Raw genomic sequence first — 25,441 nt, 5'->3', positions numbered from 1 at the left:
TTTTTGCTTCTGTAGAAGCAAGATACAGAGACCATTTACTACAAATAATTAGAAAACAAATATTCTGAATCTTCTTTACCAATTTAAATGATTCACAAAGGACTTAGAATCATAGGATCAAAGTTGGAAAAGACTGCAGATAGTTATCTTTGAGTTGTAGATGTAAAATGTCTTAAATGTATGGTAAAAAAAACCTCTGTTTTATGACATCTCATTATTGGATGGTGAAAAGGCCCAGGAAGTTCACATTCATAATCCTCAATTAATACAGAGATACGATTCAGATTCAAACATCTTGGCTTATGTGAAAACAACTGCAGAGTCACCTTATTACACCATCCATATCAATTCTTAAATATTTATGGAAAATATATAAGTAATAAATACTGCAGAGATTGTATGTACATATATAAGTACAAATATATGTATTAAACATTTAAGAACTCTTAGGGACAAAGTTCCTGCTACTTCAGAATATAAGTATGCATAGACCTACACAATTTTTTTTTTGCCAGAGAGCAATTATTTTGTAGAGTATTTTTCATGTTCATGTTCTATTGCAATAAAACTTTCTTCTGCTGACAAAGCACAAAAATCAGGTTGATGACTAACACCAGTGATGGCCTCACTACAGCTTTTCCACCAGTTGAACTTGGGTTATGTTTAAGTAGCGTACATTTTACATTATTAGGGAGAGATCCACAGACAGCTGAAAAATTTTACTTCAGAAATAGACTGAAATTGTTTGGTTTTAACATCAGGAGTAGGAAGAATAGGTCTTACCTGATGAATATTATTTAAGCAAGCTTGCACTATCACTGACTAAAACCAAAATATCTACAAACTACAGTCAAATAGTACCAGAGAGAATTTCATATTGTCAGACAACGAATATGCATTTCTGTGCTGATATGTAAAGTTTATTGGAGAAGAGGTTTGAAGAAAAACACGCTAAGAAATAAAATAAAACTAAGACATGATGAAAATTCTTGAAGTCTTAAGAACAATGTTTCTCCAGTTTCCTCTTAGTTTCAAAAGATCCAAAAAGACAGCTGAATAGCATCCATGTAATATTTTATTAGAAAATATAATAGAAGTATATTATAAAATTATAAAATATTGCACAGTATGTAATTAAACTACTGGGAAACCTAATGAAAAGAGAGGATACAGGGGAAACGATGTAGCTTTTGACTGCACAGTTCAAAGAGACCCACAAAACCATCATGTAGAGGCTGACTGAAGGAGACTTTGGAATGTGATACAGCAGAAAAAAAGCAAAAGGCTAGCAGATGGAGGCTAAAAGGATAAGAGGAAGGCCTTCACAATCTAGTAAATAAGTTCCCATCATTTAAAGAGAAATACGGAAGTGTCAAAAAGTCTGCTTAGCAGCTCCTACATAGTGATGATAGTGCAGTACAGGTCAGGCCTACAGTACTACTATAATCAACCAAGGGAGATCAACCCTGCAAACACAGACCCAGAACAAAAAGCAAGGTAGAGGAATTGAAAACAGACAGGTGTACATTCTGGAACAAGACAGCACAGTAAGCCAAATACAAATTTGAAATCTCCTGTGAAGAAAGTTAACCCAGCATCATCTTGCCTAATACTTGTCCTACTATAACACAGATTTGTTCAGACTCAAAACAATGGTTAAGTACATTAAATTCACTTAATTTCTTCATATTTTTATTACGTTAGTTTTAATTGATTAGGCCAGGGATAAGCCTGTGAGCTATTTATACAATGCAGGGGACATACTGTACACCTGCAGAGACAACAAGAGAAATGTTCCCAGACTTATTCATAGGAATGTCCTCCTGAGGTATTGTACCAACCTGCCACCAGTTAATTTCAGATGCATGCATCTTCCAACATAACTGGCAGTGACTGATGATCTTACTAACTCCTTTAGCTGCAGATCATACAAAAGCCACTCTGTGAGCATGGCCCTCAGCATGCTCAACCTATATACAAGTTGTGAGTAGTTAAAAGCTTCAGTATAGTTACTCCTGCTTCAGACTAACATCTCAGTGAATTGCGGACATTATTTTACATGGAAATAACTTCATTATATTTGTGAAGAAGAGTACTGGTTAAAAAAAACCAAAACCATGACAATCTACTTAAGAGATGAACACTGTATCTGGAGTTCCAGCTGCACGGCATGGCCATGCAGTTCACACATCACACACAGTCAGTGCTGCTGGAGAGATGTCCATCTTTTATGCATTTGGAGGTTGGTTTGATTTTACCAAAAAAGCCTGCTTGGTTTCCCAGGAACCCTAACATGAGTCTAACCAAAACTAGTCAAAGATGGAGGATTGGTTCTCTTTGTAGATTTCAAGTAGCTTTGTATACAGGAACTGAAGAAAATAGCTAGAGTCCTCTTTGTCATAACAGAAAACAGCCTTCCAAGCCTTTGCACTAAAGCAACTGCTATCTTTAGGGAGACAGCATTAACCTGCAGTAATCTGCTGATCAGATCTATTTGCTACCTTACTTAACCAGAACTTATTAAAATAAAAGAATCTCAAACATAAAAGCTCTGTCTAGACCAGTACCCTACAGCTAATGTAGGATAATAGGTATCACATGTAGAAACAGTTATATAGTCTCTAAATCCCTAGAATCCTCAGCTCTAGGCTTTCCTGATCCCAAAGTGTATTTCTGGTTAATGTCCCCATACAGATATTTCCTCTTAAGATGTATATAATCACTTTCTGAAGTCATGGAATCTTTCAGTCTCATACAAATGCATTTTACAACGTTTATGTTAATGTAAAAACAAGCATTTTAGTTTGAATCTGCCCCTTAAATCAAACCATTAATAGCATCCATAATTTGCCCACTAATCTAAGTGAAAAAGTAAGGAACAAGCTGGAAAAGCTGAAAAACCTTCTATCAGACTTAGCCGTGAGCACTGCTGCACCAAATACAAACTACAGACTTACTGATGAATTTTTTTTGAATAAAAATATTGTTTGCTCTGGGAACACACTCATAATAGTTGTTGTCTCCTTCAAAGTAGCTATTTCTAGAAAGAAATCTGAGCATAAACTCAGCAACAAACTTCCATCCCTTCAGGCAGAAAACAAACACACACACCCTGCACTGGAAGTTTAATACTTCCTAAAACCAGAGTGTTTTTGAAACATGTTCTTTTAGAGTTTCCTTAGGTTGTGGCTTAAAGAACATGATTGAGAGGAACTGTTCTGATTAGTATAGGAGGCATAAATTACTATTAATTCTACAGAGGAATTCCCCCTTAGAAATATTAGGAGTGCATGTACTATTCTGTTGATTATTCTATTCATTGAACTTAAGTCACCATGAAGAAGAAAGTGAGAGGCAAACACAACAATTTACTCCAGAGAAGATAAAGATTTGCCCTTAAAATCTTTGTCATTCCCTCTGCTTTTGTGAGTTCTGTTTTTCATATACATAGGAGCTTTTTGCCCTGTTAATTCTTGAATGCATGTACTGTTGCTTATAGGTGATGCATGTAGATCTGGAGATTCAAACACAGTCACTGCTGATACTTCAACAACTATGAGAAACTAATAACATCTGCTCAACACTAAAACAAGTTCAAAGAATTAACAAGAAAACTGGCATATTCAAAAGAATCAAGTATGAGCATATGATAATTATCAACACGAGTATAAATGGCATCCTTTCCTTTACCACTTACAGTAAAGAAAGGTGAAGAGCACTGTCATGTTATCAGTCACCCAAGCACACATGTAAGCTATTTTTAAAGAGTAAGATTTACAACTAGTTATGGTAAGACAGCAATAAAACAGTGATAAAATGAAGAAAAATTGACCGGATTCTGGCATTTCAGACCAAAATGAGTACTGAGTGGAAAGAAAAAAAGGGAAAAAGTGACTGATTTGAGGCATTCTAAATATTCATAGTGTAGAATGAAGGACAGTAAAAATATATAAACAGAGCAAAAAGGAATTAAACAGATCAAGCATCTGCAATCTAGTCATGCACTGAGGGGAAAAAAACATTTTCTGAATTCACATCCTCTGAACCCAGTCATAGCTACCCATTTTTGTATCTAAAATTATAAAGTCTATTAAATTTGAGAGTATACACTTCAAATTATCTCACTGACAGAAAATTTGGAATGCAACTTTGTTCTTCCTCTCATATAATTTTATGTCTCACTATTAAACTTTGATCTAAAATATTAAACAACTTCTGTTGGACTTGAAGTTTGGAGACTATGATCAGACTGAAAGAGAATATTCAGAGGATGTCAAAGCTATAAAAGCCAAGAAGCTGTTTTCCAGTAAGCTTACTTTCTGCCAGTGATCTTCAGTCAGATTTAACAGACAAATGTATACAATGTCTAATCCAGCGATTTATATTTGTAAATATCCATGCAGCTGTGAAGTTTTGGTACTTGAAAATTTTTAAATACAAAAGCATGTATTTTAAACTTATAACAGAATTCTATTTTGAAGCAATTTTTTTTTAAAATATATATCCAGCTGAGATTATTATTTTAATTGAAACTAATGAACTCAAGGCAACTTTACTAATGTATGTGACACCACACTGTGGAAAACCTTCAACCAAAACACAAATACAACAGAAAACACAACTTCTCAGAGGTGATCACTGGGTAGCTCAAACTGTTTTGTTAATTGCACTTTATCTTCTTTGCTAGTATAACACAGTGTTACACTTTGCACATAACACATAGTGCATTTTTTAAGGACAAAATAGAAATCAAGTTCAAAAAGGAACAGTTAACTGAGCCTTAGCGATAGCAGTGGGAATGCAACCTTGTAATGTGTTAATTAGACACATAAAAATATACTCGCTAAACTCAAAATGAAATGAAAGCATTTCCTTTTTCTCTATAAAGAGAGCTCTATATAAAGACTTAATACCTTACCTCTAGATCACAGTTGTATTCTGTGCCATCCAGGAGCACCACCTTACACTGCACAGTTTTAATTTTCTTAGGAGGCTTCTGAGGAATACTTTCAGCTGTCTGCACTTCTTTTGTCTCCCTTTTTTCCTTTTCTTTTTCTTCTGCAACCTTTTCTACTTCAATTTCTTTACCATCTTCTTTGGCAGGCTACATAAAATACAGTTAAACAATTCTGTGATAATTCAAGCTCATGAAAGAGGACCTTTTTCTTATCCTGTTCATTTCTTTTAGAAGCCACTAATTCAGAAATTAAGCCTTAATAAAATTTATGCATACATTGGAAGAACCACAACCTGTGTAAGCACTGAGGTCTATTTGGCCTGATACTGAAAAAAGGTTTTCTGTTCTTGTTCTGAAATCATAGAATGTGCCTTTTTTCCTTCTTTATACACTAGGGTTTTTTGTTTCTTTGCTTTAAACTAAAAAAAGTTTCTTTTTAAACTCCAGGTTAGAAAGTAACTTTTGATCTAGTCCAGTATTCCTGCTCAAGCAGAGGGAACTACAGCAGTTTGCCCAGGACTGTTTCCAGCAGGATTTTCAGTATTTTCACTGACAGACCACCACTACAGCTAATCTGCACCTATTGCCTCTTGTCATTTCTCTGCATACCACACAGAAGAGTCTCACCCCTTCATTTCCTCCCTTCAGATACATTGATTTTCCCTACTCTTCTTTCCAGGCTGAAGCATTCCAGCTCTTTCAGAATCTCCTCCTATGAAAGATTCTTTATGTCCTTAATCACCACTGTGGCCCTAGAGAATGTGAGGTTTGAGGTTTAAGAACTGAAACAACTTGTGCACATCAGGACTCAGAAACACTGCAGAATATGGTGCTTGCTTTCAAACTCAGTACCAGATTCCTAGAGCAAATCAATAAGAGCAATAGCTACAAGAATGGTTTAAGGTTAAGTATAACAAAAGATTGACATCTAAGGACTCTGAGATAACCAGAACAGATAACAAATGGATTAAGTCACTAAGGAGCTATTTGTGCAATACAAAGGCTTCAGAGGCAAATCTGGTTAAGAAGCTTCTCCTCTTATCCCTTCTCATTGCTACTGTAATAGTCAGTTCACTATCCCTTTGGACTATGCCAAAGGATGATGTTATGCTAAAGTTACAGCTAAAACAGCTTGAGCCAAATAAGTAACTATTGTGCTGAGGAGCTTACTCATACCAACCCTATTTCACAAAGTGACAGTAACTGCCATTTTTTTTCCTTATATGATACCAACAAAGTCTCACACAGATTACATACATCATGAAGTAGCCCCCCACCTCCTCAGAATTGTTCCAAAACATTCATACACACTCTCACACTTACCTGTGTTTCTGCACTACTAACAGAGTGTTTTTCTTCTTTGTCATCTCCTTTAGCATTATTTTCAGCCACTGTTTCTAAGCTCCTTTTTGGCTGAGCCACCCCCTCGGATGGATGGCTTTCACCTTCTTCAGGTGCTTGTTCTTCCCCTGTTGCTCTTTTCTTAGCCTCATCTTTGGGTTCTGCCAAGGTATAGGATTTTTGTTTTTTAAGCCAGGGAGGAAGGAAACGAGAAATACCCTTGCTTTCAGATGAATCTTTTTCCTTCTTCTGGCTACTTGGGCTACTAGGGCTGGTCGGTGCTGGGACAGGAGAATCTTGAGTCTCTTCAGAGGATGCTTTCCTGGACTTATCATTTCCTGGAGTTTCTGAGGCTTCTTCAGGCTTGCCCTTGGCTTTGTCTTGTCCCACCTGCTCAGAATCTTTCTTTACTTCTGTCTCTGAGCCAACTTCAGTTGTCATTGTCACAGCTTAAACTAAAAAACAAATAAAAATGCAACAATAAAAATAGCATTATGTAGCATCACTACTTTTACTGACACATTCACAGTCATTTGTAGCAATAGTCTACAACAGATGAAATTGAAAACAAACAATACTGTAATAGAACATGAAAATGATCTTTATTATTAACATTTGTTATTTTTCCAAAAATCAGCTAAAAATCAACACTCTTATCCCTTGGTGTGTAGTACTAGATTTTGCTGCTTTGCTACTCTGAAAGTGCAATATGATCATACTCAAAATTCACCTGCCCAAACATCAACTGCATGTTTTCTTCCCTTCCTAAAGAGGCATTGTGAACTTGCATTTGCTCTTACTGAATAGCACAACTGTACTAAGTACTTTCCCCTCTCTAATCATAAGGCTGCTAAAAGATGCAGATTTCTCCCTAACATACCACCTTTGTACCACAAGGTAAAATTAAGTATATTCTTTATTTTGAAATAACCAATATGAATGAGCTTAAGAGTCTTGCAGCAAAAAGGAAAGTAGAACCTTAGGCAGCCAGTCAAGTGGAAAGATTACTGAGGTCTGAAGAACAAGAAACAATCTCAGGAGATGATACACTTGTTGGTCATTGTTAACATGGTTTAACAATTGTAAAAACTGAAAGAATTCTTTGAACTCAAAGAAATGAATCAGGAACCAGAGAACGTTATTTCATTGTTTAATTCTACGATCCTTAGGAAAGCATAAATAGAATTTGTTTAATAACATCATACAGCATTTACAGTATGCAGCTTCCAATAAAGCACTCATCTATAGTAAAACAACTCCTCAAAGAACAGCAACAGAACAGTTATCCTGTTGGAACCTGCATCTCTCTGTATTTATACATATAGAAGACCGTACATACAAACAGATGTACTTTGATTACTGAATCTAAAAAGCTCAGACTAACTTCATTTTTAAGAACTCCCACAGAAATTGATGATACTGAAAATTAAAGATGGAGAACGTGGATAATGTGGAGAATGACTGAACAATTTTTTAAAGTTTTGAACAAATAACCCACATGAAAATGCCTACAAATATGAAATCCAAGTACTTATTTTCAAACAATTAAGATTATTTTTAGCAATTGAACCAAAACCTCAGCCTTTACATACTGAAGGTGGTAAGAGGTTAACTGTACAGACTAAAGGGACAGACTGCTGCAGATTTTAATTTTTTGTCTCAGCAACAGTCCCATGACAAAGAACTCTGACAGAGTCAAACAGTTCCTATGCCACAACAAGACCATTGGAGCTGGGCCTAAACTGATCTTAAGCTGTCAACTGTCCCCTTTGTAAGATTAGAAGATAAAGTACTGATGGGCAGAATATTAAGAACAACCCTCTATCCTACAGACAAAAAAAAGATTTGAAAGCTTAATAGTTTACAGAAAAACTTTCTGTAACAGTGCTAGTGATTAGACACCTAAAACTATGTTATGATATATGCCTCTCCAACGATATCTCCTGCTGAAAATACTTCTTAGAAACATGAGCCAACTGGAAAAAAAAAAATAAAATCAACCTTTATCCTTACAATTCCATCCAAACTGCTTCTTAATTCAATATTATCAGCTCATTTTCAGTGTAGTAGCCTCATTGCCAGTCTTTATATTGGTCAGCAGATGGTGCCATAATAGTTCTAAAAACCAGTAGAACAATTCACAGGTCCAACTGCAAACAGCAACAATATTCAAATTTCAAGCATGGTTCATGAGTTGTGACAAGAAATTGTATGTTTTCATATAAGTCCTAACATGAACTATTTTTAATACATAGCATTTCAGAGGTGCATACAGTGACTTACTACTTGGTGATGCTAAGAATTATTTACCTGTGCACACGTACAGGTGGATGTTTAAGCATACACGTGGAGGCTACGTGCACACGCATCTCCGAGATCAGAAAAGGCACAGAAGAGCATCTCCCTAAAGGATATTAGGTCTTCCAAAAAATCCAATTTCCAAAGAACTCCAGAAATATGCACGGTGGCCATGAGCCCCAAAGTTAACAGGAATAATACTGCACGAATTCTTGCTTAAGTCACTATTCAAAATAACAGGTGCTCTGTTACTCTATGTTAAAATCCATTTCATCATAAAGCCATCTGCATGCATACAATGTTCTCCTTTCAAATATAGCATACACTTGAATTACCAGGAAATACTTATGTTGGGATAAAAATATTTAAGTCTGCAGAGCCAAGTGGTGTAGTATAAGAAAAATACTGCAAAATATATGTTACCATTTTTTGTAGAATTCTCAGAACTCATCAGAAAAACTCAGAAGTCCTTACACAAGATGTTGTGAGCTTAAAAGATACATAAATAATAGATTCAGAAGGAAGTGCTACAGTAGTTCTGAAGACCACCAGGGACAGAACCATCAAAGATGTAGACAGTAAGTGAAATGAGACAGAGAAAGCTATTTCTGGCAAAAATTGCACAATGAGTACCTGCAGTATAGATAGAATACTTTCACAATGAAACTATCATGCTGACAAGTTTCTGACCCAAAACAACTCAAAAAAAAGTTACTTCAATTCCTGTTTGTAAGTCAAAATATGACAGTTATGACTATTTCTCATTATCTTTTCTCTATTAAAGCACACAGAATCACTGAATGAATCACAGAATGGCCAGGGTTGGAAGGAACCTCAAGGATCATGAATCTTCAACTCCCCGCCACATGCAGGGCCACCAACCTCCCCATTTAATACTAGACCAGGCTGCCCAGGCCTCCAACCAATCTGGCCTTGAACACTTCTAGGGACAGGGCACCCACAACCTCTGTGCAGCCTGTTCCGGCACCTCACTACTCTCATAGTGAAGAGCTTCCCCCTGACATCCAACCTAAATCTTCCCTCCCTCAACTTAAAACCATTTCCCCTTGTCCAAGAAACTAAGTTTATTCCCAATCATTTTGGTGCTCCCATCTTTTCAAAATGCACCTGTTGCAGGCCATCAGTTCATATTTTTCTGGTGAGTAACTCAGCTATTGCAATCCATATACAACTTAAACTGAATTCCTTTAAAACCTATAGTATTAAGAGGTACAACTCCTCAGAAAGCAAAGATTACTATAGCACAAGCTGTTTTGCTAAAGTTTGTCTATTGACACCAGGTAGCAATCTTAAAAGCATATAATAGAAAGTATTAATAAATTAAATAAAAAGCACTGAAGACTACATCATTGCTTGTTGAAAAGTATTTATATTCTTGTGTCACAAACTATACAAAAGCTTTCAAGAGCTATAAGAAGACAAGTTGTGAAGCCAACATCGAAACGCTTCTGGAATTAAATTTAAGCAAATAAGCATCTTTCACTCATCCTAATGTTATCCATACCATACCCAGAGGCAATGTGAGTCTCTCATGTCTGTATTTACTACCTACAAATAGTTCAATATATCAAGGCTAGAAGTTTCAAGAAAAGGTCCTGAATGAGAATCAGGAAGTTTTTTTTGCCAGAATACATACGCGCATACAGAATCTGCTTATCAAGCTAGCATTGTACTGTTCCCTAGCTGAAAAACATGTTGCAAGCTGAGGAGAATTCAGTAGTCTTTTTGAAAAGAGTTATTCAATAAGAGTGACCCCACCCAAGCCTTGACACTGCTAGAGAAGGGCATGCTCAGTGGAAAAACCAGGACTTAGTTCCAAGTCTTTTCATTCCAGCAGCCAGAAAACGCTCACGGGTCAAGAGACAGCTCTGTTTTCCAGTTATCTGTCCAACAAACTAAGAACAACAGTTTAAGAGAAATCTCTCCCTATCCTTGAAATTAACACTGTTCACTCTGAGCAATGCTTTCTCTCCAATCTCCATTTCCTACCTTCAGCCACATTCCATTCCACCAAATGATTTGGTTTTTGTGACAGTGACACGCATTCACTACAACATAAGTCAGTTTCTAATGCATCAGCAAGATGAAAAACAGTTTGTTTTTTTATACTTGCAACATGAATTTTATACTTGCAACATGAATTTTACTCTTGTAGCAATTATGCTTTCAGGACACTTACAGTACCTTCATTAATCAAAGCATTGCCCAATTCAAAAAATTATTCACTGGTTTACTTGTACCCGAGAACTTTTTTTTCCTCAAGCACATTGAGAAGCCTCAGTGCAATAACACCCCTGGATGCTTGAATCCCAGACACATGATTATTTTGACAATTACCTATTTCCTCCTCAGTGGAAACCACAGAGTGAATTATTACCATTTCAAATGTTTAGGAAATGTACAAGACCATGAAAAAAAGGGAAATAACCACAATACCAGTACTCAAATTCAGGAAAAAGAAATGACAAGTGACTAATCTGTGCTTTTGGTATAATGCTAGTGACAGATCTTGCAAGCAGAACAAATTTGTAAGTAACTTTCATGAGCAGATGTAGCTGTTAGCTTTATTTCATCACTACATCAAGACTGAATATCACAGACACCTCTGAGACCACACTAATATGGCCTGTTAGCTTTTTATTTCAGGTAATCCAGTTTAAAAGCAGTAATAGAAACCTTCTGAGAATGTATTGACATGGTCTGCTCTGCCATGTATGAGAATGAAATTCAACATACGTCGTTCACAAAACTTCGGGTCATAAACACCACAGAAGTGATTTTTCTATGGCAGCATCAGTTCTGTATTTCAGATAGAACGTACACTTCAAAAATTTTGCCACTGTGAATATATACATCATACAGCTCTTTAGCAAGCTGGTTCAATAATACTCATGGATGTTCATATTGATGTTACCGAAGGAAATAAAAACAGAAAAAGTGACATTTAAGTTATAAATGACTTTATATAGATGTAAGATTCTCCTGTTATTTTTTAAGCATCTTTTTTTCCTGAATCAGGATGCAAATTGAAATACAGAACTGATACTAGCGCCTCTCTTCCTACCAACAGTGAAGACAGTTTCAAATACTTGGTTAATATTCAGCATCTCTGATAATTAACCTCCAGTAATCTTACTCTGAGCTTCACAGTGAAGTAATCACAGATTTCTGTAGGTATATTGCAGCTGGCATGCTGCTGCCATTATGTGAATTAACTGCTGAAGAACCTTCAGAGATCCTGACACAAACTAAAGATACAACAAATGAGAACTGACTACAGATATAAACAATAGTTAAAACTGCTGCTGCAATGAGTAAAACACTATTCCCAAACCTCTCTCAGCTATCCTATATTCCTCAAGTTTCACAAGCAAGCCACCTGAGATGTCCTGCAATGGCATTTTTATTTTGCAGCCAGTACAAACCCACTGCATCTTTCACATGCTGCCAGAACACAAGTACTCTCTCAGAAAAGCAGAACTACTCTGCACTATGTTCTTTCCCCCGAATACTTAAAACGCACATAAAGTGATTGATATACATGAAGCAGGACATAGCAAACTTTCTCTTACATACTTACATTTACTGTAGTAAATAACAAATAGCCGATAGTATTGCTTCTAAAGAGAGCATGCATCTACTGCTCCTTTGGGAGCATAACACTTCCAACTCCAAAGCAACAAAAAATAGTGAAAGAGAAAAAGATGCCTCTTAGCTGAGCAAACGATACTAGCAGCCAAAACTTCAGTCCCATAGGCTCTTCTGAATGCTGGTATTTGATTAGCAGAACAAAAATATCAGCAGTTTTCAAAAAGGCTTCCACTTCTCGTGGCAATGGCTTCCCCACTGATAGTATTTCGCCACTACAACATCTCAGCTAGATAAACTGAAATGATTCTCTAGAGGTCAGAAATAAAGCTAACAACACTAACAAAAAAATGCAATAAAGAATTTAACCCAAATAGTGCTGTGTTTGAGCCTGGACTTCAGCACTTACTGCATTTGTTAGTCATCTAAGTGCTTTAGTCATTTTCTGCTTTCTGGAAGGACATTCCCAGCTTGAAAGACTGTAATATAAAACAGATAACAGGATATGCAGAAAATCCCCAAGGGAGCAACTATTTAAACAAGGGGTGGGTTTTTTTTGGAGAATTAGCAAAAGATAAAAAATAATTCTTACACATCAAGAAATGAATAGAGAGAAATATTCATGACTGTCCTGCAGACAAGGAAAAAGAGCTAGTGACTTGCAATGACATTACATATAAATATGTATCACAAAGTACAGTTTACTACAACAGACACTCGCTGCAGAAAGCTTTTTAATGAACATATACAAATGCAGACTGTATGTTGTTAACAGCGATCCTATACAGCCAGATAACTTTGAAAGCTTGGGAACAATTGTAAGTGCACGTAAACTCAAGTTGACAGCAACTTAACTAATAATTTCATTACAAAAGCACATCAGAAAACATTCTGAGGTACACACCAGAAGACAGATTTAGTTGAATGGAAGTCCCAGTCCGTACAGATCTGGAAGGTTTCTCTTCCTCCTTTTAGGCTCAACAGTTTAGATGCTGACAGAATGCATGTTTCAAAGTTTTTTTGTTTGTTTGTTTTTCAGCTTCCAGTATGCAGCTCATCTTGAATTTAATCTTGGATCTAAGCCCATATTTAAGGTCACAGTTGCAGATCTCTCCCGTTATAGAATCATAACAGTATGGGTTGGAAGGGAGCTTTAAGATCATCTAGTTCAAATCCCCATCCAACCTGGTCTTGAATGCTGCCAGGGAGGGGACATGGACAACCTCATTGGGCAACCTCTTCCAGTGTCTCACCACTCTCAGAGTAAAGAATTTCTTCCTAATATCTAGTCTAAAAACCTACCTTCATCCAGTCTAAAACCACTTCCCCCTCTCCTGTTACTACCTGCCCCTATAAAGAAAAAGTAGTACCTCCCCAGCTTTCCTGCAGACCCCCTTTCAGGTACTGGAAGGCCACTATATGGCCTCCTCAGAGCCTTCTCTTCTCCAGGCTGAAGAGCCCCAGCTCTCCCACCGTGTCCTCATAGAGAAGGTGCTCTAGCCCTCTGATCATCTTTGTGGCCCTCCTCTGAACCTTTTCCAACAATTCCACGTCCTTCCTCCACGTTGGAGGCTCCATCCTTTTAACCAATCCTTAACTTCCATAAAACTTAAATACAAAGCAACAAATAAGAAAAAAACAATAGTGACAGCAATATAGATCAGTTCACTTGAACAGCAGATCCTGAAACAAGATGTACAAGATTAAGAACTGAAGTTCACATCCAGATGAACCTGGCACAAAATAGCCTCAAAAAGGCTATGAAAGCATACCACCACCAAATCTAAGCTTTTAGCACTTCAAGCATGTACATCCACATCTCTCAGGATAGGAAATGCACGCAACAGATTTGACTTTTGGGAAGCAGAATGAATGATACGTAATTGACACTGAACAAATTCAGCAAGAAGTCTGGATACAGAAACATAGTAGAGGAATGCTGCTATTCTCTATTTTTTATTATTATTACAAAGAAGTAGTAATTGGGAAAAAAATGAGTAAATGTTGAAAAAAAGTAAAGACAAGAGATAAAGTCAGGAGTAAAAAATGGGGTGGGAGAGGGAAAGAAAACAGGAAACAGCTGCTGAAGACAAAACAGGAAAAAAGGTCATATTTGTGTAATAGCCAAAAAACTACAGTGAGGCCAGAAAGGGGGGCAGGGTGGGAAAGACAAATCCTGATATGGGTGAGGTTACAGTGTATGGTTAGTGTGCAGATAGAACACAACATCTCCAAATGCAGGTCCTGCAACTTCTAGAGAGAATACTCACAATGGATACAGTAACTGCAACTTCATCCTTGCACAAATATTGCTCAGTTGAAGTTTCAACATGAAGTTCATGTAAGAAAGGGCAAATGAAGGACTAGGAAAAGCTAAAGATCATGATACAGCTTGCACAGAACAATTTTGTTGTGTACCTAAAACAGTGTACAATCAAATGCCTCTTAAGCAGCCAGTACATTAATACTGCCCCCTCCATTATTATTTTTTTCATCTTATTTCATGACTTGTTCCAGTCGTATAAGATGTAAATAGACTGATCCTTCCCTCACACTCTTAATATCATCTATTTGTTTACAAACAGGAAATGAATGCTTTTCACTGGCTTTTACTGTCTCTTGAAACCAGCACAAGTGCTAACTCCACCTCTCGTGTCTGCCATATACGCTCAGTCTAATGGAAACCTGAATGTTTACACGTTACATGCACTTGCACCACTTGGTGAGTAAAACGTGTTGGTTACCAGTAATATTTCAACCTACTTAATGTAGTATCAGAAGAAAACAGAACCTAGAAATGTCATCTTGAATTGTAAAAGCATGCTGCCAAATTTGATGCACATCAAGGAACTGTTTTGTAATGACAAAATAGCAGAACTGAAAGTCTGTCATCTCTTTTTTTTTTTTTTTTTTTTGAAGTTATAGCTCAAATGGCCTATTATAAAAAGCTAGTAATGTGGTAGCAAATCTGAATGCAAAAAAATTAAAGCCATTTACTTATGGTAAGCTTATTAAGCAACATATGGAAAGTATGGCAGATAAAATTTGTCCTGATAAAATAACAGACTCTCCTAAAAAATAACTAAAATCAGTGTCTCACCAGACTACGGCCTGGAAATTTAAAAAACAATTGAAAAAATATCAAGTGATATTTGGAGAGTAAGGCTGCTAATTTCAGACTTTAGGCATTGACAATAGGTGTACTGATGCTACAGATATGACTCAACTTACCGTTTTTATTAGCTATATTGAAAATGAATATAATGTCACTGAAAAAATGGTTTCTTTGGTATCATTAAAAGACAAGTAAAATTAGATTTCTATTGAGGTCATAAAAATTACATTAAAGCAGTTTTGTTCAGCCTTTGTCAACATATCTGCTATAGCTACTGATGGTGCCCCAGAGATGGTTGGTGAAAAAGAGGTAAGTATAAAATTAATAGAAAATGCAATTGTTGCCAGCAATTCACATTTGATGAAATATCACTGCATTGCACATCAAGCTTTAGAACTGGATATTATTCAAATTGTCAAAGCTGTGAATTTCATGAAGTCCAAGGGATTGAATCACCCCCAATTCCAGGAGTTCTTTAAAAGTATGTATGCCGATTATGTGGTTGTCATCTACTTTCCTGGAAAGAGATGGATAAGTCAGGGTAAAAATGCAAAATAGATACTATAACTTGCAAGATTAAATCAAGCTGCGCACAGAATCAAAAGGAAAGTTTGTGCTAGAATATGAAGATTAAAAATGAGTCACAGATTTAGCATTATTGTTAGATTTGACTGCTCTTTTGAATGAGGTAAACACATGTCTTCAAGGTGGAAAAAAATCAACTTACCTGTGCTGTGTTTCAAACAATAACTGTATTCAAAATGAAACTTAAATTATTTGCCATAACTTGAGCTTGCCACAATTATATGCATCTTGATACCTTGGTGTAGCAGAAATACTCAGTCACAACCTGAAGCAGTGATTGAGCACCTGGTAAGAAGGCAGGGCCAACCCAGAGTTACTCAGCTGCAATGCACCTGAGTGACTGGAAAGGGAGGAGCCAAGATCCACACCTTCCCAGACCTCAGTTAAAGGTGGGCAGTGGAGGGAAGGGTATCTTGCTGTGGATCCCAGCCTGAAGCCTTCTAAAGGCAAGCAAGTTTTCTTCCTTCGTTTCTGCTTCCACAGCAGCTGCATGTGGGCTTTTTCTCATTTGCTGCAACTAAAGACTACCACTCTGCCATTATTGCTATATTTTCCATCATATTATAGTGTTACAACTGGTTCTGTGAACAACAAAAAAACCCTTTATTGTTTGCATTCAGTTTTGAAAAAAAGAAATTTGAAAATTGTTTCAGACTGATGAAAAAAAATTTTTTGCTATATACATGCAACTCCATTTTCAGTCAAACACATTACTTGTGTAATTTCAAATGGAATGTATAGAGTACAATAATCAGATATTCAACTAAAAAATAGACTGTCTCTTTACTAGACTTTTGTTAAGACCTCTCTTACCACAGGAAAACCTTACCAGATAGATATCCTTCACTTCAGTCACACCTTATTTGTGTCATCACTTTTTGGCAGTATTAATACTTGTGAACAACTATTTTCAAGAATGAAGAACAGGATAAGTAAAACTTCATCAAAAAAAGTATCTGATTAACACTTCGAGAACACACTAAAAATTGAAAAGAATTGCAGCCACTTATACTGCATCAGACTGATGCATTAGTTTCACAAAAACAACGTCAAATACCACTAGCTTTTGTTGTTTGTTTTTTTTTAATACTTTTAATAAAACAAAGGAAGCTTTATTACCTGTATACATTAACTGTGTTATAATGTGGCTCAAGACAATTCCATTGCACTCAACATGGCCAAGGCAAAAGATTGAACACTCATGGATTAGGTGAAAAAAAGACTTACGCCTTGACATCTCTGAAATGACAGAATTTTTCATTAGTTTTCTTTTGTTTACTAAACTGGGATGTACTGCTCATTCTGGAGGGAGAAACAGGCCTTGCAGAGATCTGGATAGACTGGAGCACTGGGCAAACGTGAATGGTATGATATTCAAAGGGAAACATCAACTGCTGCACCTGGGACAGAGTGAACCAAATTCCCAGCCATATCAGGTGAAAAAAAATTGTGATGGCACTACCCCATGAACAGAATCTGCCAGCATTAAGTGTTCTCCTGCAATCTCACAAATCACTACACTTACATACTACTCAATAATTGAAGCAAAAGGAATGTAGTTTTTCTGTAAATCAAACCACTGCATTTCTTATGCCAGTTAAAAGAGAATGGATTTTATACTGTGTGCATCTAGAAAATACACTAACACCTGGGAAAAGATTGTGAAGAAGCAAAGTAAGTATTACCATCTTGTATTACTCCATGCTAAGATGCATAGGTAAGCCTCTTAAGTCTATATAGAAGAAAGACATATCATAAAGACATTCAGATGGAAATGAGAAACCATAATTATTTTTTAGTACAAAGTTCTACAATACTGCCATGGGAAACAAATTCCTTAAAATTCTCAAGGCAAAGCAACAGTGCTGTTTCAAGTTGTGATATCTAATCTTCACCATTTGCAACACACTCTTCTCACCTCAGTTTTATACATATATACACACACAAAAACATCTTTCATCCTTTTCTCAATTTAATCTTATTTACTTTTTTTTTTCTAGTATCCTCCCAATTATCAGTTAAGCACTATGCCTTCCCCTCTTAATTCCATAAACATTACTAGAAAGTCAGGGTGCCTAGTTGTACCAAAAGATTGGGTAGCACCCAGATAGTTTAGAATCTCACCTGAACAGCAAGAAAATAACTGATTCAATATGAAAGTGGATTTTATTTGAAATATATTCACAAGAGAGCAAGCAAAATGAGCTATTTATAAAATTATATGAATATCTTTATTTGCTAACTCATGGTGATTAAAATAAGTAAATCACATACAGTACTTGAAAAACTATCCAAGTAATCATAAGTTATGTCACAGCTAAGTATTTAATATCAATCAGAGCTTTAGAAATACAGAATGCATTTCTGGAGCTAATTTTTCCAAAGAGTTACACTACAGTCCTGTATAGGGATTTTGTTTCTGCCCAAATCAAGTGGAAACCAACAATTAATTTACTATAAATATTTTCAGGGAGGCTGAAACAAAGGGAATTTAGTTCTTTTTCTGTGCATCTTGACATACATCCCTATTGATGTTCTCAATGCATTCAATTAGAAGAAAATAACATAAATCCACTTTAAACAGATAATCAAATATGAGAATGGTATAACTTGCCAAATTTCTCTGCTCTATACTTCCAAGTATCTCATTCTGAAAAATGTGGATAGGTTATGTTCTTGATTAATATTTGAGAAGCCCTCTGAGTTCCATAGCTGAAGAGATTGCAAAGAAATCCAATGCTGGAATTCATTTTCATAGGTAATCTCCTCCAGAATGATCCTCTGATGAATAGAGATGAAAATGGAAGGCCTAATTACCTCTGAAAGAACCTGCCTGACAAAAAATCCAAGTCAAGGCATATCTAGAAGAAAAAGGATTCTACACTTTGTCAGCACTGTCAGTGACCTCCTTTAAACTGTCTCGGATGGGATGAATAGCAAAAGTCACCAATCCGTTTTGACTGCTCAATCTGAGCCAGGTTTTAAGCAGCACGCTGTGCTGCACAGGCTACATTAATCTGTCTATTAATGAAAACACGCAGAGCTGTATCTGTTCCTGCCTGTCAACAAAGAATAGTCCTCATCTTCATGAAAATCAAGGATTACCTTTATTTGAGGAGGAACACTTCCAGTTCAAAGAATTACTTCAGAAGTTTCAGGGAAAATATACATTGTGTTATTCAATTCAGTGCTGGCTTTGTTTGCAGACCTCATGCAGAGATACTAGAAATATCACATTCTTTCTCTCTCAGTTTTGACCATGAGACTATCTTAAGAATTGGCTCTGACTAATCTTTAGCATATTCCTTTACTAAAAGAAAATAAACCCAGCAGGAATGAAAATCAATTATAAAAAAACCTAACAGAAGAGACGTCATTTGTCTTTTCACTAATTCCTAGTATTACAAGACTGAAAAAAGAAAGAATACTGAAGTCACTTGGAAGCTGCAATATTTCTACATCTTAGCATTTAATCCCTCCAGGAAACTCAGCAAGAAGAAGAGGAATGCAAACAAACTTTAAGAAGCTGTGCTGGAGCAAGTTTTTCTTCCTCTAGTTTCAAGCACTTTGTAGACAGCAATCCAAGAAAAACTCTTAATGTTTAAAAATTAAGTAGATGGGAAAATAGGTAATATTTATAAGTTCCTAAGCTGTTTATAAAGAAAACAGTATTATTTCTTCACAAAACTGCTTATCATTTAATTTTTAGGCTGCTCTTGTGACAGAACCTCAACAGATCTGACAGCTGATTTTAAGTTATCTCCAAATTGATTAATGAAGTGACGAAAAACTTCTGTAAAGCCACTTTCCAAAGGAAAAGAAAGTGGAGAGTTGTCATGTAAGATATCTGGAAAGCCTTTCCAAAATATTGCAGTCTAATCTTTCAAGACTAAAGGTTAGTTGTTTTTTGTTCCCATCCCATAAAGGATAACCCAAACCCATAAAGTTCAATACATGGCAAAGCAACAAGAACTTCAAGGTTAGATGCCAACTTTATTTTCTAAATAGAACTAGGACTACTTTTACCAGCTGAAACAATTTATTGTTTTATTTCTTAACTTTAAAGACAGGTATTACAATATGTTAGTTACCTTATTTTTCAACTAATAGCCTCGTAGCCAGCATTCATTGACTACATCCATCATTGAAAGTGAGTATATTCTGTGAAAGAGCATTATTCCTCAGGACTGGCTAAACACACCTTTTAAATTACTGCAGCTTGTAAGGCTAAAAAAAGCCTGTCCCTTCATTTCAATGGGTTGGCAGTAATGCTCCAATCGTGTACAAATGCCTGCATATAAGTGTTGTAATATTTTATTCCTTCTCAATGAATATCAGTAGATTTCAGCAGAACACAACATCAGTATATTACTTTTGGTATTCCTTTTGTAATTATCAATTATTCACACTTATATTCAAGTTATTCTATACATTAATTTTGGATTCATTTCACTTAATAATGTTCAATGATAATAATCTTTCATTTGGGATTATGTCTCCTACTATTAAGACTGAAGTTGAAATTTGTTTTCAAAGTGCAGCATAGAACATGAGAACTACACAACTGAGGTAACAGTTTTGGAAATACATGGTTTGATTAGAAACACATAGAAAATGGATTACTATCCTTAAATCTGATTTTAAAAGTAACAGTCCTAGCTACAAAACTTTTTAATTTAAGAGGCCCGGCTGTTTACCAGGCTGAGGACAGCATTCCTTCTCATGAATTGGCAACACATGGGTCCACACCATCAGTTAACATGCTTGCATTTTAACCAACAAGAGATTAAGTCAAGATGAATTAACTAGTTTTTGAGAAAAGTCACAGATCAGAAGCCTTAAACTATTACGTAGCAGCTTTAAAATAGTCTTCCCTCCACTTCTCAGCAAACTTTTACAATATCAACACTGAAAATGCTGATGGTATTTTAATAGATTCATTTACTGTAAACAAAGCTGCAAATTCTTTTCCCTTCTACTCCCTAGTATCTTGCACATCCATTAGACAATTCCATTGATTCCTTCGTGCTGTGACGCTACTCTATCAGAAGGTCCCCCATTATGAAGGTTAAGAAGATGCAGTGTTACAGATTCTACCAGGATTGATAGAAGTTTGACACAGGATACGTTTACTAGTACAGATGCACTAACAACTTTGCACTATCAGTCTTCTGAATTTAGATTTTCAATTCTGAAAATTAGTAGGGTAGAGTTTCAATGAAGTTTTTTTTACTTTTATTTTCTAATTTACTAGGGTGTTCAATGCCAGATTGGATGGGGCCCTGCTCTAGTATTAAATGGGGAGGTTGGTGGCCCTGCATATGGCAGGGGGGTTGGAGCTTCATGATCCTTGAGGTCCCTTCCAACCTTGGCCATTCTGTGATTCTGTGAAATAAAAGTAAGGATATTGAGCCCTCCAAAGAAGCTTTTCATACAAAGCCTGCAGTTGAATAGCATAGGTAAGACAGGAACAGTTTTGTCCACAATCATTTCAAAATGCACATGATAATTCCATCCCAAAAATAGACTTCACAACCAGGTGATGCTCCTTTACATTGGATGAATTTCGAATGAAGACCAAACAACTCTTTACTATGAGCTGGTGTTTTCTCAACATTGCATCACCCATGAAGATTTATTTTTCCCCTACAAATCAAGCAGATAACAGCTTAAAGAACCAACCTAGCCATTCCAATACCCTGCATAGCACAGATTATTATACATTATTCCTTGTTTACTAGCAGTGTGCAAAACATTTAAATATCTTCCATCAGCTGTATCAAAGTATATCTCAAGACCATCAGAACAGTCACATTAAACAAAGATGTATCAGACAAGGTATAACTTTTCTCCTTACTATATCTTTCCTCTGCTTCTGTTATTTCCCTCAGTATCTTGACATATTGACTCTAATAAAACCATTCACAAGACTGGCAGACCAAAGTTCTCTACTTCAGTGCCTCATTTTTACTGCAGGAAGTGAAAGGCCAAGTGTCCCAAGGGAACGGAGGCTGGCATGCAGACAAGCTAATGCATGGGGTGCTGTGCCAGACCAAATAGGCTGACCTCATGCAGCAACCAGCAATATTGTTTTGTATTGCATACTTCCATGAGCCACAGTATTTGCTTTTATCTGAATTTAATACATAGCTGTAAAATGAATCATTTTAGGAACGAGATCTCAGGTCAGTCTGCATAAGATAGAGTATGTAAAAATACTAAACACAAAGTTTAGTAAACACAGTAAGCCCGACATGTAAGTAGGATCTACAAGGATGGCAGCCATAGGCCTGCTAAAAAGTGAGCAGTATGTAACAGAGATTCACCCTGACAGAAAATACAATGGAAAAAGAGATTAACTAAGGGAAGAGTCCTTTCAATATCTGCATCATTTTTGGACAGAAATGCATTCATTCAGACATTGTTTCATTCTTCCCTCACTCCATTTTCTTAAGTTAAAAAAGCAGACACAATAGGAGAACACATAAGAAATAGAAATTTATAAACACCTACTGAGAAAAACATTTAAGTCACATCCGTGCTGATAACATTGCTCTAAGTATCAGACAACTGAGATGTCTACACCCTCACTCACATACTCAGTACTAAGAGAATACAATTTTTTTTTTTTTTAAACTTTGCACAGAATTCCATTTGCCATGTATTCATAAGTTGATGGCAAAAAGAACAAAAAACCTAAAGAGAAAAGAATTAATGGTATTTATCATGCTGCTGTTGAAGCAAAACTAAGACTACTGCATACTGCAATACTGAATGTTAAAAATACTTAAAAGATGTTTGTTACATAGTCCAGGCTAATCTTTGGCTATATGCATTCAGAGGATGCATATGTGCAGAAACATGAACATTTTGCAGAATGCCTGGTTTTACGTAGCAAGACTGGAACGCTCAGCTACTTTGGTATTTAACTTCACCATGAAAAATTTAATAGCAAGATCAAGTCAATCACAATCTATTGACAAAACATTCATTGTTAAAGAACAGCATAAGTTACTGTAGAAATCTTGGGTGTTAAATTAAGGTCTGCCATGTCCTGTAAATTAAAATACAAAAAAGGCCTCTAGAAACCTGTAAGTTACAGCTTCTTTTTCACTAGCTGTCACAAAAATAATACCAGCTTTTTTAATTTTTATTTTAACTTAAATACAAACAGCATTTGTACAAAGAAAACTTTAGAAATAGCTCAGATTCTCATACCATTGGATGAGCCTTCCCTCCCACATGCCCTCTGAAAATCTACTGTGTTACTGTATAACACCAACAGTGGAAAGATGTTGTAAAAGGCTTAACTGAGGAATTATGATGCATGGATGAATGGGTATGAACTTGTAATTATTACACTCAATCCAGATTCCCATATAACAAATGAGATTTTGAAGCCACTTTCCAAGAAAAGTACTAAGATACTTAGGAAAACTAAACCCACCTTACAGTGGCACTTGCAAAGGTCTTGAAGCAGATGTGTTTAAATACTTGATGACCAAGGAACCTATTTCAATCTTAACAGCTAACAATTCAGACATCGTAACTCCCACCAAAACTGAAAGTAGCGCTCTGTCAGCGTGCATTGCTGTCACTGTTGCTCAACATCTCCTTTGACTCTTTTAGAATAGGAGCACAAAAACTTAATGTACTCTCTCTGCAGCTTTGAACAGACAACTCTGTAGCCATTCAAAGAATGTGTTCTGCAATCTCTCATAATTTAATCACTGTCTGTCATAATAGCCTATTGTGAAAAAATAATCCACTCATTTATTTTACCATCAGTGCACTCAGGCATGGTCAATTTATGAGCAACACAGTCACATGCATCAGCCATGAGAGATCTGTTACAGTGCTGCTGGAAAGCTTGCCTCACAAGCAAGTTGCTTTTTTCCCCAGTTATCCATAGGCTGAGTCTACAAGTCTCAATCTTTCATGCTATTCTCAAAGGAGAAACAAAGGGAAGCCTTTAAGCCTTTACAATACACTTAGCCAGTAAGATAATTAACTTATAATTTAACGTTAAAACTTGAATTACAATAACAGTAACAATGTCCTTTAAGTCAGGTGGTCATGGAAGAAAATGACATCTTGATATCTTCATAGTAGCTCACAGTATGCAGGACAACTAATACAAACAGCAGCGCTGCTCACACTAGAAGACCAGACGTCATTGGAAGTGTAGGAGTTGTTGGGAGATACAGAAACTACAATAAGGCCTGGAAGTTGCAAGGCTATGCAACTGTCAGAAGCTGCAAAACAGCAAGCCAAATCAATACAACTACGTACACAGTCAAATTAGTGAAAGCATGCAATATCAGTAGTAGCTGTGAGATAGATAACACTAAAAGACTGAGACTTTGCTAATCAAGAAATCTTTATGTATGAGCAGTGGCCGAAAGATTGAAGATTTCCATATCATCTATATACATGAAAGCAACATCCACACACCTTTTAAATTAAAATATGTACGAAAGCTTGGACATATGCATATTGCTGCATTATCTCTCATCCACCCAATGGCTTCATGGGAAATAACCTCCTACATGAGACTTCATACAAATTTTTGTCTACTATAGCAAATATTAAAGAGGAAATCATTCTGATCATCATAAAAATTAAGTAATTTCTATCCAATAATTGTTGAAACTCAATTACTGAAGAAAAATATTTCACATACAGTTAGTTATGTACACCTGCCTCTTTTAGTGCCATATGCATAACACCCATGCAGTATCCCACTCCATACAGTTCCACTGTCCATTCCATTTTTAAAAAGAGATTTTTCTCTACAATTTATCAGATGAAAACAGTCATGCAGTTCTCACAATACACAGGGATTATAGAAATACCTCATAGAAATATTTCCAGAACAAATCAGAAGTTTCTTGTTTAGAGCAATAAGGTATGAATATGAGAGTATAAAATGGAGACATAATCGCTTAAAACAATCCAGTTAATTAATAGATCCAACATACTACGTAGTTGCTTTGGTAATTTTCATCTTCAAGTATATTTGTGACTATTAGGAAAAAAAAACAACTATACTGCTTTTAACTTATAAACTTTCATTGTGAAAGTAGTCAAATGACTTCCAGAAGAAATCCACTTTACCAGAGATGCCTAACAAAACATATATGCATAACTGTGGCATCATGTTTATCCCTGCATTTAAAGATATCTTAGTTTATCCTCTAGAAGTTATCATGAAATAAATTCTTTCAATTAACTGAAAGGAATATACTTTGAGTTATTTCTCAAAGTGAAAAAGACTAATACAAAAGGAAAACTAATACAGCTACAAATACTTTTCAGCCTTCAGGTTTCAAAGCAGTAACAACTATCTGAAGTTGTTTTAATTCAAGCCAACGCTTTTTGCAGGGAAATTTTTCAGGCTCCAAGGATTATTGTTGTTAATTATTATTATTTTTTTTAAATAAGTCAATGAGAAGTAATTTCTCAATCAGCATTCAATTCTAAAGTCTGACAAGAACTCAAAAGACTGCAAACAAAAGCTGGAGCTTACTATCCAA

General features: G+C 36.0%; 1 protein-coding gene across 12 annotated transcripts in view; it reads right to left on the bottom strand.

Annotated features, from left to right (window-relative positions):
• Window positions 1-25,441, bottom strand: part of EPB41L2 (erythrocyte membrane protein band 4.1 like 2) — a 100,501-nt gene that overhangs the window by 53,469 nt on the left and 21,591 nt on the right. For 11 of the 12 annotated variants that reach the window (XM_031610479.2, XM_090135797.1, XM_031610473.2 and 8 more), the window contains 2 exons: window positions 6,281-6,753; window positions 4,919-5,104 (listed from right to left, as the gene is read on the bottom strand). In XM_031610479.2, the coding sequence (XP_031466339.2) occupies window positions 4,919-5,104; window positions 6,281-6,739 (645 nt within the window). In that variant the 5' untranslated portion in view covers window positions 6,740-6,753. Of the gene's footprint in view, window positions 1-4,918; window positions 5,105-6,280; window positions 6,754-12,197; window positions 12,219-25,441 lie in introns of those variants that run through there. The other variant, XM_090135795.1, reaches the window with a different exon arrangement.

Source organism: Phasianus colchicus, chromosome 2 (genome assembly GCF_987193195.1).
Source record: "Phasianus colchicus chromosome 2, bPhaCol1.hap1.1, whole genome shotgun sequence".
NCBI lineage: Eukaryota > Metazoa > Chordata > Aves > Galliformes > Phasianidae > Phasianus > Phasianus colchicus.
The sequence above is the reverse complement of the archived record's forward strand: the minus strand, read 5'-3'. Positions and strand labels throughout refer to the sequence as shown.